Source organism: Grampus griseus, assembly GCF_964374135.1.
Source record: "Grampus griseus genome assembly, chromosome: 1".
NCBI lineage: Eukaryota > Metazoa > Chordata > Mammalia > Artiodactyla > Delphinidae > Grampus > Grampus griseus.
The window spans coordinates 176,487,971-176,505,587 of record NC_139017.1 but is presented as its reverse complement, the minus strand read 5'-3'; the positions used below and the strand labels follow the sequence as shown (position 1 = coordinate 176,505,587).

The 17,617-nt window shown below is 55.4% G+C and overlaps 1 protein-coding gene across 1 annotated transcript in view; it reads right to left on the bottom strand.

Moving 5' to 3' along the window:
* LOC309836817 (solute carrier family 2, facilitated glucose transporter member 5) overlaps positions 1–16,936 on the bottom strand; it is a gene marked incomplete at its 5' end in the record, with an annotated part of 58,292 nt that extends 41,356 nt beyond the window's left edge. Inside the window, 2 exons of the mRNA XM_082676996.1 lie at positions 4,106–4,319; positions 16,738–16,936. Coding sequence (XP_082533122.1) covers positions 4,106–4,195 — 90 coding nt within the window. The remainder of the gene's footprint in view (positions 1–4,105; positions 4,320–16,737) is intronic.
* Positions 16,937–17,617: the final 681 nt, after the last annotated feature.

The window sequence follows — 17,617 nt, the reverse complement described above, 5'->3', positions numbered from 1 at the left end:
GCAGAGGGAGAGGAGACGAGTCCGGACGGTGCGGGTGCAGAAGACGAACGTGATGCAGTTGGCGCCCCCCTGAAAGGTGTTCCCGATCCCCTGGCAGGGAGAAAGGGAGAGGCGTGAGTGCCGGGGCCGGGGCGGGCCTGAGAAGCACACGCAGGGAGGCCGGGAAGTGCTGGGGACCCAGGAACCGGTCCTCCACCCCTGAGGCTGGTCTGCGGGGGACCCTGTCCACGTGGGCCTTGGGCTGAGCACCGGGCAGGCCTGGACTTGCAGGCGTGTCCCCGGGTCTTCTGGGCTGGCAAGGACTCAGGGTCAGTCAACTCTCCCGGGGCTACTCCTAGGCCACTGGACAGCAACTCAACACCCCCGGGCTGCCCCCGAGCCACGCTGACCTTCCATCTTCTCTCATCAAGGCTCCCTGTGGGGCGGCGAGCAAGGCGAGGTGGGGCAGAGCCCCCGCCTGCCTGCCTGCCGGGGACAGGGATCTGACCCTGCTGACCCCCGCGGTCGGCCGGGAGCCGCGAGGGCGGGGCGGGGCGGGGCGGGGGCGGGGCAGACCTACGTGCAGAACCACGAGCACTGGTGTCCGCACTGCCGGGGAGCCACAGAGGGTCAGGACGAACCGCACGGTGCTCCAGATCCGGAGGCAGACGAAGATGAGCGGGATGAGGGCCAGCTTCTTATCGGCCGCGGAGGTGCGGCGCTGGAGCTGGTGCGCCTGGGACACGAGGGGCCGGTACTCGGAGAGAGCCTCATGCTGCGCGAGGAGCACACAAAGCAGACGTGAGCGACGGGGCCCTCCCGCCCCCTCCAGCCTCACCGCAGGCTGCCCTCCCACCGGGACGCGGAGGTCGTGAGCCGCGCAGTACCTGAGGCCGGCAGCCCAGGTTCCCACCTCTGCCCGGTCTCCTCCATCCACTGTCTGCTCCACACCCCACGTGGGTGTCTAAAGCACGTCGGAACCTTCTCAGGTCCGAAACACATGCCTGCTCTCGACCCCCAGCCTGCTGCCTGCTTCCCCATCTCAGCTAACGGGAGCCCCGTCCTTCCAGCCGTCCAGGCCCCAAACTTGGGAGTGGCCTTTGGTCCCTCTCTCTGTGCGACAGCTCACGTCCGATCCATAGGTAAGCCCTGCAGGCCCTGCCTTCAAAACAGACCCAGACCTGGACGTCCACTGCCACTGCCACCAGCCCGGTGCAAGCACCACCACCCCTTCTCTGGAGAGTTGCCACTGCTTCTTCACAGGTCTCCCTCTATCTCCCTGACCACCCCACCCCGTCCCCACTGCAGTCTCACTCTCAACACAGAAGCAGTGTGGCTCGTTGAAAACCTAAGTCGGATCAAGCCAGTCTTCCACTCAAAGCTCTTGGTGTCTTCCCATTTCACACGTTCCTTACGATGTCCCCAACCCTAGTCTAGCTCTGACCTCATTCCTGTTACGTACCCGCTGTTTACTCTTCTCCAGACACATGGGCGTCCGAATGCTCCAAACATGCCAGGCACACCCCACCCCAGGGCCTTTGCACAGGCTGTTCCCTCGAGCTGGAATGCTCTTTCCCAACCGTCTACGTGGCTCACGCCCTCACCCTCTTCAAGTCTTTGCTCCAGTGTTGAATTCTGGATAAGGGCTATCCTGACAACCTATTGAAACTGCAAAGGCGTTTCCCAGGTGGTCCTGTCCCCACCTCCAGCTCTTTATCCTTGTCTGCTTCTCATAGCTCTTCTCCTCCTCCTTCCTGGACGCCATTCACCCTCGTTTATCAGGCCCATCGCTCACGGTCATCCTCCTCCAGAAGGCAAGCCCCCCCTGCCCCCCGGCCCTGCTGTGTCCCCCCACCCCGCCGCCTGCCCCACAGCAGGGGCTCTGCCCGAAGCTGGGACAGGAAGAAAAGGGGAGCAGCCGCCAGCTTTGGTTTCCCTGCTCCTCGGAATGCCCTTCAGGGACAGGAAAGGCAGTTCCAGATCACAACCGAATTTCTAAAAATAGATGAAGAAAACACTGCTCCATAACAAAGGTGTGTTTTTGAGCCTGGTCCTCTGTGGGGGACACTGAAGGCGCAGGTAAGGAGAAGAGCCACACCCCTTGGCATCTCTGAGCACCCAAGCTGCTGCAGCTCACCTGCTCAGAGCACGTGCTTCCTCCCCGGGGCCTTCAGCACCCAGAGAACGGCACCACCCATCCCCTCCAGGACCACACGGGTGGGCGGGGGAGCTGGGCACTAGCCAGGGCTGCTGATCCGCTCTTCCTCAGGGCAAGGCTCGCCCAGTTCATTTATTTTTAGCTCTCCCTCCTAGCTAGAGGCAGGGAACCACCCGCACATTCTCACCTCCCTGCTCACTAGTATTCCTTTTCTCTGGAAACACCCGCAGAGCTGTAGGAGAGGACCATTCTCACATGGGGGGGGGGGTCAGCCTCACAGGCAGGACCCCAGGTTTCCTGCCTCCGCTACAGGAAGGGCAGGGAGGCCGACAGACACACGAGGGACTCCCCTGGTGCTCCAGTGGTTAAGAGTCTGGGCAGGAGGGAGAGCTGGCGGTGCCAATTTAAAATCTGGTGGTCAGGGGGACTTCCCTGGCTGTCCAGTGGTTAGGACTCTGTGCTTCCACTGCAGGGGGCACGGGTTCTCAGGGAGCTAAGATCTCGCATGCCCTGCAGCATGGTCCCCCCAAAAACACACACACACACATGAAAAGGCAGCTGGGGGAGGGCATGGGGAGGTCCTGGGCAGAGCCTGGTGGGGCTCCTGGGAGCTTTCATCGGGGAGCCCGGAACCTTCCCAGGGCAACGGAAAAGAGGAGGTGAGAAGGGCAGCCCCGGCCCAGGCAGGAGACCAGCTAAAAAACTCTAAGTAGACAAAGAGGATCTCAGACCCACCGGTAAGCCCTGCCAGCATCTCTGTCAACGACTCCAAGCTGAGCCAGAAGAGGGCGGCAGGGAGGGGAGAGAATCAGGTGAATTCTGGAGTAAAAAGAGAACCCAAAGTGTGCATCCCACATACAGGGTGGCGAGCACGTGTCAGCTGCGAGGAGCACCCTACACACTTGGAAATGACCGCTGAGCCAGCAGCACACCCGAAAGTCAAAAGTTGGGGACATTCTCGCCTACGATTACAGCCTTGAAAACTCAGAGCAAAACAGAAACACAGGCACCACACCAGCAGAATGAGCTTGGAAGTCTATCCCCAGAGCTTTCACGATGTTACTGCTCCAGCCCCGTTTCATCTTCCATCGTAATTACACTTCTCCCTCCTCCTAGGAGGGCAGGATCCATGCCTGAGCTCTCATTAGCATTCCCACCGACACACAGAGCTTTTGTGCATAGTAGATGCTCAATAAAAACACACTGAATGAATGGTTGAGCGGATCAACGGATGGGCTAACCTGAGGCTTTTTGGGGTAGCAGTTTGCTTGTGGCTAGGAGAAAGCCCATACTTTATATGTGCGGAACCAGTAGTCCAGAGCAAGGAACAATTTGGCCAGATCATCAGAGGGAAACCATTCTTTCCTAGAATTTCTGGCCAGAAGTCTAGGAGACTTCAGAGCAGCCCAGCCTATTGATTTATGAATTCCTGACAGCCTGAAAAGTCTACCACTTATAATATTTTAATCATCAAGGAGAAAGAAGTGAGTTATTTGTATCGCTGATTGTGAAAGCCTGTGGCCTCCTCTCCCCAGGGGCACGCCAGTTCAATTCTTAGTTCATCTTTCATCCAAATTCCTCTCCAGGTTAAGCGACCGTGGTGATCTGTCCAGGAGGGGGCAATAGAGAGCTGCGGCCCAGAACACAGGCTGAGCCTGCAGCCTCCTCGGCTTCACAGCAGGTCAGTCAGAGTTGGGCGAGTCTGGGGAGCCCCTTAACTTCGGTGAGCCCCCGTTTCCTCATCCACACACAGAGGATAACAGGACCCGCTCCCGACAGGGCTGCATAATTAGCAAACCAGTCAAGCCACGATGCTTATTAATTCAGTGCACGTCACGGCGCCTGAGGCACAGCAAAGCCTCCGTCACTCTGGTCGGTCACCAGTCCCGTCCCCTACGGCAGCCAAGCCCGACGCCAGGACACGGTGGCCACACAGAGCTCTGGGCCGGGGCCCCGCGGGGCACCTACCGCTCTGTTGATGTGCTTCCGGATGAGGAGGTAGATCACGGGCAGCGTGACGTAGGCGAGCATCTCCCACAGCTTCCCGGTCAGCAGCATCCAGAGCACGCGGTCCTCCGCCTCCAGGTCGATCCAGCACCAGCCCACGGACACGTCCGAGGCGTCGTAGCCGATCTTCCTTAGAGTGACAGCCGCCACGGTGATGACCAGCGGAATCCCCCAGCTGAGGAACAAGGAGCAGACAGGGGGCGGTGAGGTCAGACCCGGCTCCCGGCAAAGCCAGCGAGGGCGAAGGGACCGGGATGCCGTGTCGGCAAGAAGGACGGTGCTCTCCCAAGCGTGCAGCAGACAGTGTTCCCGGAGAAAGGAGGGGCGGGCGTCCTCAAACCCCCCCACCCAGCCCTGCTCTGCCCAAGCCCTGCCAAGCCCGGGGTGCCCTGGCCTCCCTCCCAAGCCCTTGGAGGCCGGGTTCTATTTCAGAATTGCCAGGCTCCTCGGAGACGGGCGCTGGGACGCCGTGGCATGGGGACGGCCGGCTCCTTCCCGCACCGAGGGGCCTGTGCACTGGCCTGCAGACACCAGCCCACACGGACAAGCCTCACCCACCACCCCGCCGACAGGCCCCCCGGCCAGCCTGGGCCCAGGGGTGCACACACTGGTGGCTCGGGGCTGTCTGGGTCCCGTGCACCCACAGCAGGAACCAGAAGAGGGGCCCCGGGCTCCGGGCGGACACGTCTCCTCGGTCCTGAGCCCTCCTTGCTCTACGGGAAGGGGCGGGCACTGGCAAGGGTCCAAGGGGCCCACTAAAGCCCAGACCCTGGGGCGGGGGCCCCCTCTCAGCGCAGTGCTGGGCTGACTTTTCTAGAGTTTGCTGCAATGGCGACACAGCTGGGATTAGGGCTGAGCCCCAAGGCCCCTCCCCAGTGGTCCCCGCACGAGAATCCTCGCCAAGCCTTTTAAATCAGTCAGGGGGACACACAGAAGCTATGTGGCGGCCCGGCAGGGTGGTTAAGAGCTTGGACTGCGATGCAGCAGGCGGGGTCCGAGTCTCGGCCCTGCCCCACGCGGCTGCAACACATCCGTGTTTTTCTCCACAGAGTGGGGATGATCACGGTGCCTGGAGCAGAGCATCGTTGCTGGTTGTCACGAGAATAAACTCATCAGCGTTACATCCAGCATGCGGGACAGGGTGAGCGTGTCCGCATTTACGACCAGTGTTGTCAGTGAGGCTTGTCCCCAGGTCCCAGGATCCGGGCCTGCGGTGTAGCCACCAGGGATGATGAGGCCTGCGCGGTCTCTGCCCCCAGGAGGACACACGGGCCTACGTGGTAGGTCGGCTGCCCAGAGAATAAGCAGTAAGTAAATAGGACAGTGTCATCAGGAAAACGTTTAGTTCAGAAACTGGTTCTGTCTTAAGGGCTCTGTGTAAGGAATATCGGCTCTTTCTGAAAAAAGGTCGTAGAACAATGATGAGGCCACAGTTGCACTTAGTCTGTTACCAAAACGAGGCTACAAGGGCTGTGATTTTATAAGGGTCTCCAAATGCCGCAGGGCTGGGGACGAGGCAGGGCAGGGATGGCGAGGAAAGGGAGAAAGTCCGCTTCCTGGGCCCAGGAAAGACTTGGTACCTCCTCCCCTCACTGGCCTCTGCAGGAGGGACCAGAGCCTGGGGCGGGCCACTGGGTGCCACCCTCAGCTCTGCTGCCCCGACAGCCCAGCAGAGGCAGAAGCAGCACATCCTCCTTGAAGTCACAAGAGCACGGAAGGGGCCAAAACCCCATAGAAATTAAAGGATGGTGGGGACTTGCCTGGTGGCACAGGGGTTAAGAATCCGCCTGCCAATGCAGCGGACACGGGTTCAAGCCCTGCTCCGGGAAGATCCCACATGCCACGGAGCAACTAAGCCTGTGCGCCACAACTACTGAGCCTGCGCTCTAGAGCCCGCGAGCCAGAACTACTGAGCCCATGTGCCGCAACTACTGAAGCCCTGTGCCTAGAGCCTGTGCTCTGCAACGAGAAGCCACCACAGCGAGAAGCCCGTGCACCGCAACGAAGAGTAGCCCCTGCTCGCCGCAACTAGAGAAAGCCCGCGCGCAGCAAAGAAGACCAAATGCAGCCAAAAATAAATACATAAAATAAATAAATTTATTAAAAAAACAAGGATTATGAGAAAGGTACCAAGTTACACTTCAAATGGATGGAGTGTGTCTATTTTAAATGTTTGTGCTATGCAAAGTTATTGATCTGGTGAGTTAATATATATTAGTATCAAACCAAAGGGTTACTGTTTTAAAACTCACGCCATTCTGGGATTTTAGGACAACACATGTCAGCTATGAGCTCCACGAGGCGAGGGCCATGTGGATTCACTGCTCTATCTTGGCATCTACACCAGTGCCTGGCACACGACAGGGGCAAAACTAGGACCTGCTGAATGAATGAATGAACGAATGAATGAACTGAATGAATGAGTGAACAAATGAAGTTTGAACCAAGTGACTGAGACAGCTTTTCCCAATTTACTCTTTAAATATTCACTGCAAGGACTTTACTGAAAGGAGGTGAAAGGCTTTTAAAGGGCTGAACCGGAAATCCTAAAGTTAGAGATGGGAGAGCAGTGCTTAGGGACCAACACCCGGCAGGACTGGAGCGGAGGATTCCCACCTCAGCGGGATGGGAGAGCACAGGCTTGGTGGGAGGAAGCAGCTTCTTTCCCTCCTCAGCATCCCTACGGCCCCTGGGGACCAGGGCCCCTGGTGACAGCCCCACATTTCACAACTTTAGGTTTGTTGTACAAAAGCTACCCAGTGACGTATTTCCTCTGTGTTACTGGGCTGTGCCTGGAGCTGAATCTGTGATGGAAAATTGCTAGAGGGAAGACCAAATAGACGGCTTTGAAAGGGCTGAGCACGTGGGTTGATCAATCAGAGCTGCTGTTTGAACTCAAGCACAAACAGCAGCTCTGCTGAGGCCAGAAGCTGCCTGGGGAGGTACCTGAGTGGAGGTGGAAGAAAAGGTGACCTCAGAGAGCAGTGGGAATGGAGTGGGAGGGACAGTCTAATAACCCCGCCAGGCAGGCTCTACCAGACTCATAATTTACAGGTACGGACAATGGTGTGCTGGTGATGTTTTAACATCAGAAAGCCATCTACGCACGCGCGTGTGTGTGCGTGCGTGTGTGTGTGTGTACGTACACAAACATAAACTGATTATGAATTTTACTGATCTAAAGGACGCGGGGCACACGATTTGTAAATAATAATAAAATACACAATACTCCTTATCGTACATTCCACATAGCCAACTGATTCTCACAGGAGGCTTCTGCTGAGTTTTGCAGAACTCTGGTATCTGCAGCCAACCTGCGGTCGCAGTCAGCCAATGAGAGTAGTTCCGTGATGAGAAGGTGGCTGACCTTTTCATTTTCCTTAATGACTAAGATGGAAGTGAAATGAGGAAGACCTGGGGGACCAGACGAGAGCTGGGACTTCACTGGGTCGACTTGACGTGAGCAACCTCTCTGTGGATCAGGTAATACTTTTCCAACACTGGAAGAATGTTTCTTCTTTTTTCCTGCTCTGGGACATGGCCCCTTCTCATCACCTCCCCCTGAAATATGCGGCTTCCCACCTGCCCCGACGTGGCTGCCGCCAGGGCTTAAGTACAGAGACAAGAAACACTTTTGCATTTAATCTTTACTACTAACACTTTCTCTATCACTTTCTTAAATCTAGAACAGGGGTCCAGCAAACTAGGGCCCTCAGACTAAATCCGGCCCAATCTGTTATTTATTTATTTATTTTATTTTTTAAATTGGAGTATAGTTGATTTAAAACGTTGTGTTAGTTTCAGGTGTACAGCAAAGTGAATCAGTTATACATATACATATATCCACTCTTTTTAAGGTTCTTTTCCCATATAGGTCATTACAGAGTACTGAGTAGAGTTCCCTGTGCTCTACAGTGGGTTCTTATTAGTTATCAGTCTTATATACAGCCATGCGTATGTGTCCATCCCAAACTCCTGATTCAGTCTGTTTTTTAAAATAAAGTTTTACTGCATACAGCCACACTCACTGGTTGTACATCATCCATGGCTTCTTCCAAGCTGCCAGAGCTGAGCTGAGCAGTGGCATCGGAGGTCGCATGGCCCACAGATCTGAAAATACTATCTGGTCCTGTACAGGACAAGTCTGCTGACGTCTGCTCTACAAATCAACAGAAGTATAATTAGGGGACTTCCCTGGTGGCACAGTGGTTAAGAATCCGCCTGTCAATGCGGGGGACATGGGTTTGAGCCCTGGTCCGGGAAGATCCCACATGCCACGGAGCAACTAAGCCCGTGCACCAAAGCTACTGAGCCTGCGCTCTAGAGCTCACGAGCCACAACTACTGCCCGCGCACCTAGAGCCCATGCTCCCCAACAAGAGAAGCCACCGCAGTGAGAAGCCTGCGCACCACAACGAAGAATAGCACCCGCTCACCGCAACTAGAGAAAGCCCAAGCGCAGGAACGAAGACCCAGCACAGCCAGAAATAAATAAATAAATAAAATAATTTTTTAAAAAAGTATAATTAGGACCTAAGGAGTTTTGAGTATGTTACTTTTGCTTTTAATGCAATTTATTTAATTGTAAGTTTATATAATTTAATTTTTAACGATGTTCTATCTAACAATCAGCCCACAAAATGCCCTGAAATTTAACAATTGGGTCCCACAAGCCAGCTCCAGGCCACCACCGGACAGAGGATGAAAAGGATAGGGGGCTGAAGCTGCCCCGCCCCAGGCTCTCACCTATAGAGCCAGGAGAAAATCTCTTTGGCAACCTCAATACGCCAAGCTGTTCTCTGGCCAAGTGGCCACCCTGAGTTTTAGGTGGTGTCCAACTCTGGGAGGAACTCTACAGAGACATGTGTGACCTAATTCTCACTTTCCAGAAACGTCTACTGCTAATTTCTGACATGCACCACCTAACAGTTTTTTATCCCTCCAAAAAAATAAAAAGCAGCCCTCAATCAACAAACAAACAAAATCAGAACAAGTAAGATACAGCTTAACAACAGCACATGAGAAACAGACCAAGGGCTGTAGCTGACTGGGACCCAGAAGGTGTTTGGTCGGAGGGGTTGCCCTGATGCCCAGACGTGGGTGATGGAGAACGGCCAGCAAACTGTCCTGCCTCCGTGTGGACACCTGGGACCCACATTCTAAACCTGAGACTGTGAAGCTGTCACCAGAGCGGGCATGTGAGGGCGTGCTGGGCCTGGAGCTGGGCCTCGAGTACTGGAAGACTCTTGGGGACGTCCTGCTAGCAGAGCAGACTCAGGCGGCTGAAGGAAAGGACAGGCATCCTGCTCAGTCCCAAAGCCAAGGGCTAAACCGGCAGCGTCCCCCATCAGGGGAAGGAAGCCATGTGACCACGTGCAGGGGATGCTACGAAAGGCACTGAGGAGGGACATGGTTAAAGCAGGTGACCAATGAGGCTCCTTCTCTCCAAACCTGTGATGCAGGCAGAGAAGAAGCATGGCTGGGGTCACCTAGATGGAGAGGGCCTGCAGACCACTCTCTGAGCAGAATCCCCCACTTGGAGGGGCACCAAGAGCTGCTCCCAGAGGTGCCCAGGTCCCAGCTCTCACGTGTGTTTGTGTGGAAACCGAGGCCAGACTCCAAGTTGGCTTCCTCCCCCTTCGGAGGCAGTTATAGGCTGAGTATGTCCCCTCCTGCCCCCAAATTCCTGTGTTGAAGTCCTAACCCCCAGTACGTTGGGACGCGACGTATCTGGAGACAGGGTCTTTAAAGAGGTGATTAGGTTAAAATGAGGTCACTGGGTGGGTCCTAATCCAATAGGACAGGTGTCCTTGTAAGAAGAGGAGATTAGGATGCAGGCACTCACTGAGGGATGACTGTGTGAGGACACAGGGTGCAGACGGCCGTCTGCAAGCCAAGGAGAGAGGCCTCAGCGGAAACCAACCCTGCCTACACTTGGATCTCCGACTTCCAGCCTCCAGGACCGGGAGAGAAGGGATGTCTGTTGTTTAAGCACCCCACCCAGTCCGCAGGCTTTGTCAGGGCTGCCACAGCAGATGAGGGCAGGTGCTCTCTACCAACTCTGGGGGAGAGACATGCCAGGGCAGGGGACGGCAGCCCAGCCCTGGGACACCCCCTGACACCCAGACCAGCAGAGCTGGGGGCCGTCAGCAGGCTTAGGGGAGGGGTAAACTGACAAACGCCCTGCAGACTGGTCATGAGCTTGGCTTTTGGAACTCGACATTCACTTTGTTCTTCAGTCGCCCCATGAGAAGTTGAAGCACCGTGGGATCAGGCGGTCGGTGAGCAGGCCGCGTCCCACACCTGGATTCCGTGGCATTTGTCAGACGATCACGAGAGGCGGCCGGTGCCCCTGAGAGCAAGGCTCTGGCTTTCCTTCAGAGTTCCCGGTCTGCCCAGCTGGGGATCTTCTGAAACAACCTGTCCCACCAGTCAGGGAGGGGGACACCTGTGGTGACAGAGCCGCTTTCACAGTCAGGGCTGGGAACACCCTTCCCCCTCCGCACCAAGGGCTCAAGGTCTGCTCAATCCACCGCTGGATTCCTGCACGCCCCCTTCCCCCCAAACCTCACCCTTACTACAGATCTCTGGTGTGGGGTGGCACCTGATGGGAAGGCCACAAGAGGGTCTTCTCCCCCCAACAGCAGAGCCTGGTCCATGTGCCTGCGGCCTATGGAAGGCCTTGAATGTGACCATGACCCCAAGATGCTCTGAGAACGAAACTATCCGGCAACCATGTGCCAGTTTTGAAAGCTCTTGGGAGCAGGACAGAGCCGGGCCCGGGCCGGAGGGATGCAGCTGCAGGGGGCACAGCCTGGTGCAAGGAATCCAGGCCCGAGGAGGCCGCCTGGAGGTTTCTGCCCCAGCAATGGGCTCTTATTGTTATGGGTGGGGCAGGGGGCAGGACGTGGGAGTTCAGGGTGTCAGCCACCGGCCAGGCCACCGCGAGGTCGGTCGCTCGGTAGCCCTGGCCGCAGAGGTGGGGAAAGGCGTCCAAGGGAACTTCTAAACACTCAGCCCCTGGCACGGGCCTCTGCAGCCCTGGCTCTGTGGGTGCCAAGGAGCACTGTGCAGCACTCAGGGACGCTCTCCTGCCCACCTGGGCCCGGGGTAGACTCTGACTCTGCCCCGGCAGGGTCAAGGGGCAGCCTCTGGTGCCGCAGCGGGTGTCCCACGGACACGCAAATGCAGCGCAGAGACCTCACTGCAGCAGGGCCCTCAGCAAACAAAGCCGGTTTAGCTCTTGTCATTTTGGGGAGCACTGTCTGACGTGGGGTGCTGTTCACACAACCACTGGGTTCCCCCCCATTCAGACACTGCCCACTTGGGGCCTTGTCACTGGGCCCCGCTGTGAGTGAGCCAGTGTCTGATTAGAGAGCTTGCAGGCTCTCCCCTTCGGGGCCCACGGGTCCCCTTTTCTCTGCGCTGGAACGTCCCAATCCCCACAGCAGGGGTTTTCATGGTGAACTTGGGATGCCATAGACTTCTCTCTTCCTCCAGAGCCTCCAGCAAATGCCAGAGGGTGGGTGGGCACGTGGGCCGGGGGTCATGCCCACACCTATCCCCACTTCAGTGGGGCCAGAAGAAACCCAAAGGCTGCTCGAGGCTGCCAGCTCGGCCTGGGCTCCCCTTCTGACGCGGCGAGACGAGGCGCCCCAGCCTGACCTCCCCCCGCAATCACAGGACACACCTGGCCCAGCGGTGAGGGGACAGTCCATGACCCTGCCGTACTGGTTCAGAAGGAGCCCACCACCTTGCAGGGGAAGAGGGGCTGAAGACTGCTTTTGATAGGCAGGTCACCTTCTGCAGGGAGACAGAGACGGTTTGGTGCTTATCTTATCTGAAAGGAAATGACCCCGCCCATAGCTGCCGCAGGCTAAGCTGTCCAGCCCTTTCTTAGGTGAGAACTGCAAACACACGGTCACAGATGCTTATCCACATGCATGTAAGATGTGGGTACAGACTTAGAAAACAAACTTGTGGTTACCAAAGGGGAAAGGGGGGTGGACAAATTAGGAGTCTGGGATTAACATAAACACACACACTATATAAAAGAGAGAAACAACAAGGACCTACTGTATAGCACAGGGAACTATACTCAATATTTTGTAATAATCTATAAAGGAAAAGAATCTGAAAAACAATATAAATATATAACGGAATCACTGTGCTCTTCACCTGGAACTAACACGACATTGTAAATCAACTATACTGCAGTCCATCACTAAAACACGTGGTGTCGGGACCGCGCCGCCTCCACAGCTAAGACACAGTAGAAAGGGGCTTATCGCAGGGCTTTCCCTGAACACAGAATATTCTCACACTTTAAAAATGCGGCAACATCCGGAAGAGTCACCGCAGAATGCTGTCGGAATCAGGGGATGGGAAACCCTTAGGTGAGACTTCGAGGAGTTCCAGGAGGTGAACGGGCAGATAACACCTTGACCAAGCAATCAAAGTGAACATCACCGGGAACGGAACAAATCCAAGTCGCCAGCCACCACCAGGTAGGAAGCGAGAACAGGTTTCTGTGAGATTCCAGCCCAAGGTGCAGATCCTGAATCCACTCCCGAGGAAGCATCAGGCAACCCAGGTGAGGGAGGACGTCCTACACAATAACGGGCCTGTACTCTTCAAAAAGACCAGTCGTGAAACACCAAGGAAGACGGAAACACTGCTCCCGACTGAAGGAGGATAAAGAGACATGAAAACCAAGTCCCTTTGCTATCGGCGACCTTATTAGACAACTGGCAAAACCTCAACAGATCCACAATCAGATTTTGTTTCTTACCAGACACACACACATATTTCTTTTTTAGTTGCTTTGCCTTTTTCCTTCTTCACATAACACAATCAGATATTGGCACTGCTCCACGTTACTCTCTGCTTTGGGGAGGTGTACGTGGTCACGCAAGAGACTGTCCTTGTCTTTTGGAAACAAATGCACACTGAAGGATTTAGGAGTTGGGGGCATCAGGTCTGTAACTTACTTTTTTTTTTTTTTAATTTTATTTTTGGCTGTGTTGGGTCTTCGTTGCTGCACACGGGCTTTCTCTAGTTGTGGCGAGCGGGGGCTACTCTTTGTTGCGGTGCGCAGGCTTCTCATTGCGGTGGCTTCTCTTGTTGCGGAGCACAGGCTCTAGGCGTGCGGGCTTCAGGAGTTGCAGCACATGGGCTCAGTAGTTGTGGCTCACGGACTCTATAGAGTGCAGGCTCAGTAGTTGTGGCGCACGGGCTTAGTTGCTTCCCGGACCAGGGATCGAACCGTGTCTCCTGCATTGGCAGGTGGTTTCTTAACCACTGCACCACCAGGGATGTCCCTGTAACTTATTCTTACATGGTTCCAGGAAAAAAATAATTGGAGAGGATAAGTAAAGCTAACATGGTAAAGTGTTAATGATGGGGGGAATCTGGAAAGTTAAAAATAAACGATTGTTGAATTATCTCTCAGTTTAAAAAATTATTATCAAGGCCAAGAGACAAGATGGAATCCTAAAAGGGGAGCTGACCTTGAAGTTCTAACCCTGAGCCTCCTGCTAACAGCTCTGTGGGCTTGGGAAAGTCTCATCAGCTGTGGCTGGAGGGTGATCATCTCTGGGTGAGTCCCCTGGGTTATGGAGGATCAAAGCCTGATCCTTGCAAGACCTCAGGAGCCTGATGCAGCTTGTGATGCCAGGCAATTTCTCTGAGGATAAAGTCTAAGCTGCCCTCCTTCCCCAACGAGATAAAAGTCTTTCTGTAAAGGAAACTATGTCAGGCATTATGATGGGGTCCCAGGGGCCAGGCAGGCGCTTTGTGGGAACTTGCCTGCGACTCTCTCCAGCCTCCTGCGGTGCATGGCTGCATTTCGTTTTATAGATGGCTTTTCCCACTTAACGTTGTATCATACCGTTTAAAAAATATATGACTTATAGAGTTCATGGCCAGTATCTACTGGCAGCATAACACTTCTGGGTGGGGTGTAGTCTATAACTTACTGAGCCCTGACTTTTTGAACACTTAGGTTGCTTTCAAATTCTCATCACTGTGCTGGCTAACAAGGCCACGCAAACTCCTTTGTACGTCCAACTTTGCATGTAATTTGGTTTATCTCCTTAGACTAGATGCCTACAAATAGGATTGCTGGGACCAAGGGGTATGAACCAAATATTTTCTACGTGGATTATTCCCACTTACATGGCCAATAATAATGTAGTAAAACGCCAGTTTCCTCTGCATTTATCACATTAGTATCCTGCCTTACTATTTTTTTCCTCTGATTTAATGAGAAAATGGTACCTCACTGTTGTATTGTTTTGAGTATTCATGCTTTTACTATTTCGTCAGAATGTCCTTTGTCCGTTTCTCAAGATATTTGTCAGTTTTTTTTTTTTAAATCAACTCATAAGAACAGAGAGAGCAACCCTTTGTGTTGTCATATTTTAAAATATTTTCCGGGGGACTTCCCTGGTGGTCCAGTGGTTAAGAATCCGCCTTCCAATGCAGGGGATGCGGGTTTCATCCCTGGTCAGGGAACTAAGATCCCACATGCCGCGGGGCAACTAAGCCCATGTGCCGCAACTACTGAGCCCACGAGCCACAACGACTGAGCCCGCGCGCCACTAGAAAACCTGCGTACCACAGCTAAGACCCGACACAGCCAAAAATAGATAAATATTAAAAAATAAATAAATAAAAATAAAATATTTCCCAAGACTGGAAGGTTTGAAGAAGAGGACTGATTTGCAGTCATTTGAAATGGTTAGCGAGTGGGTGCCCGGGCTGCCAGAGGCTGAAGATGAGATTTCCCATGCCAAGAGGTCCTTCAGCAGCAACAAACTCATCCCCCAAAGAAAGACACTGAAGGGTCCTTAGCAATACAGTCTGGGAGGACCTAGGTCAATACATGAACCTGTTGGACAGGTCTTACCAAGTCTCACACCAGCAACATGAGTGCTGACTTCTGACAGGGAATAAACTGTCAAAGTCCCTTTCTAGCTTGGATACAAGTAATTTTCTTTCTTTCTTCTTTTTTTTTCTTTTAAGAAGCAGGTGGATCACATTCAACAGACAAGACGAACAATTCGCTTCCCTTTTATGGCCAGAGAAGGACACATGGGCTTTCTTAGGAGGCCTTCCCTAAGCATCACAGAAAACATCCCTAGAAGTGAAAAGAAAGGTTTCTTAGGAAATGTCTTTTCTATAGGAGCTGCACCAGGTTCTCTTTATCACTTGAAAAATACGTTGTATTCAGTATTTTTCAAAAGAGGGGGAAAAAGACAAGAGAATCTTGCAAAGAAAGTCTTGGGCTCCTTTTCAAGTACACATGAGCTCCACGCTGCCCACAGCCAACCAGCCTGCCAAGGACGGGGTCTCCGAAATGGTTGGTGGGATCAGGTTGTATGCGGGAGCGGGGGAGGCAGCCCCGCTCTCTGTGGGTCTCTGCAGCACCTGAGGCACATCTGAATGGCTTGCTACAAACATTTTGACTTGAACAGCCGAGAAGCAGGCCGTTTAGTTTCCCAGGGACCAGCTGGCCTCCATCCAACAGCTCTGAGACCTGGAGGTCAAGTGACTATTGCAGGCTTGTGACCTCACTGCTGTGACACCCAGGTGACCTGTCTCTACCAAAGTGCTGACTATCTTCAGTCCCTTGGAAAGAACTCAAGTATTTAACAGAGAGGACCTATAATTAGGGCAGCATTTGGTACTCTTATCTGGAGGAAGGAGAAGAGGAAAGAAGCTCTATAAAATTCCTGCCTTGGGTTCACCAGAGGACACCACCAGATGTTTGAATCTTGAAATTACACCAGGAAGGGGCCAACCTTCTTCCATAGATGAGGGTTACTTGGATGAGACCCTTCAATGCCAGGGCAGGACAAGGCCTCGGTTTTCTCTACTCTCAGAGACTCCAGGCCGCTGGCTGCCCTCTTCCAGACCAGCCTCTGCCTCTGACCTCAATTTCAGAGTTGCTGAACTCTGGAAAGAAAGTAAGATCATCTAGAACAGAGATAACAAGAGATTGGGGCCTGCGGTTTAGAGATGAGCAAAGATAAACAAGACTGTCCTTCCTAAATTTTACAGCTGAAGCACTGCATCTGGCAGAGGGCTGGGTGGACGGCAGCCTGAGAGTGGCTGAATGCACCACACCTAACTCATCTCCCAGCCTGACCAGCTGCTTCCCCCGATCCCCATGGTCAGCAGAGATGGCAGGAACGCACTGAAGCAGGAGGCCAAGGGCCCAGAGTGGCCTCGCCAGCTCTCCAGGTGCTTCCAAGTTACCAGGGCCACGCTCTGAGGGCGAGCTCTGGCCCCTCGCACCTTCCAGGGGCTGCGCTGAGGCGCCCACCTCACTGGGAGGCTATGGCGGGGGCCGCTTCAAAGGGGCGCCCCCTGCGGCGATGTTCAGGACAAGTTCATCTCCCAGGCAAGCCTAGCATCATTCTGCTGGCCCAGGGCTGTCCCGGGACAGGAGCAGACACTGCCCGCTGGGCGCCTGGCCAGGGGTCCAATCAAGACGCAGGGCCCAGAGGGTGGCCAGGGCCACAGGGTCAGCAGACAGGATCCAGGCAGGGGTCACTGGACCCGAGGGAAAGCAGCGTCGCCGCCACCCACCTGACGACGTGGAAAGCCCAAAGCAGGCGGCCGTCTCCGGGGCCGCGCGAGGTGCGGACGATGCTAAGATACAGGTAGAGGGCGATGGCCACCGTCCAGAAGAAGGAGCTGGTGTTGGCGAAGGTGGAGAGCGCGCCCTGCAGCACGCAGTCCCACGAGGGGCCCTCGAAGTCCTGCAGCACCCCGTAGAAGTAGGAGGCGGCCGACAGCAGGTCGGCCAGCGACAGGAAGAGCAGCAGGCGCCGCGCCCGGCTGCGCAGGTCGGGCCACAGGGCGTGCGTGGCCACCAGCAGGCCCGAGCCTAGCGCGGAGAGCGCGCACGATAGCAGCACCACGGCGCGCTCCGACGGCACCAGCTCTGTGGGAGGCGCGGGAGGTGGCATGGTCAGGAGCGGAGCGGGCCGGGGCCGGGTCGCCGCCGCCGCCGCCGTCTGGGCACAAACCAACGAGCCGCTCACATCCCGGTGCCCACCCCGCCCGCGTCTCGGCCCCTCCCGGGCCCTCCAGGTCCGCCGCCCAACCGCCCAGCGGCCACGCCACGCCCCTATTCCTAGGCCACGCCCACGCCTCCCGCCACGCCCCCGCGCCCTCCACGCTCCACCCCGCGGCGCCCACGTCCGGACCCCGGCCGCGCCCCGCCCCCGCGCCCCACCCTCGCCCTCACACCACGCCCCTGCGTCCTCCACGCTCCACCCCGTGGCCCTCACGTTCCGACTTCGGACCCGCGGCTGGCCCCGGAGCCTTTCCCGCGAGCCCCACCCACGCCCCGTTGCCGCGTCCCTGTGCCCGCGTCCCTAGGCGCTCCCCGCAACCTCCGGCCCCATCCCCAAGTCCCCGCCCCTGACCTCCCACCACACCCCTGGCACCCACGCTCCACCCT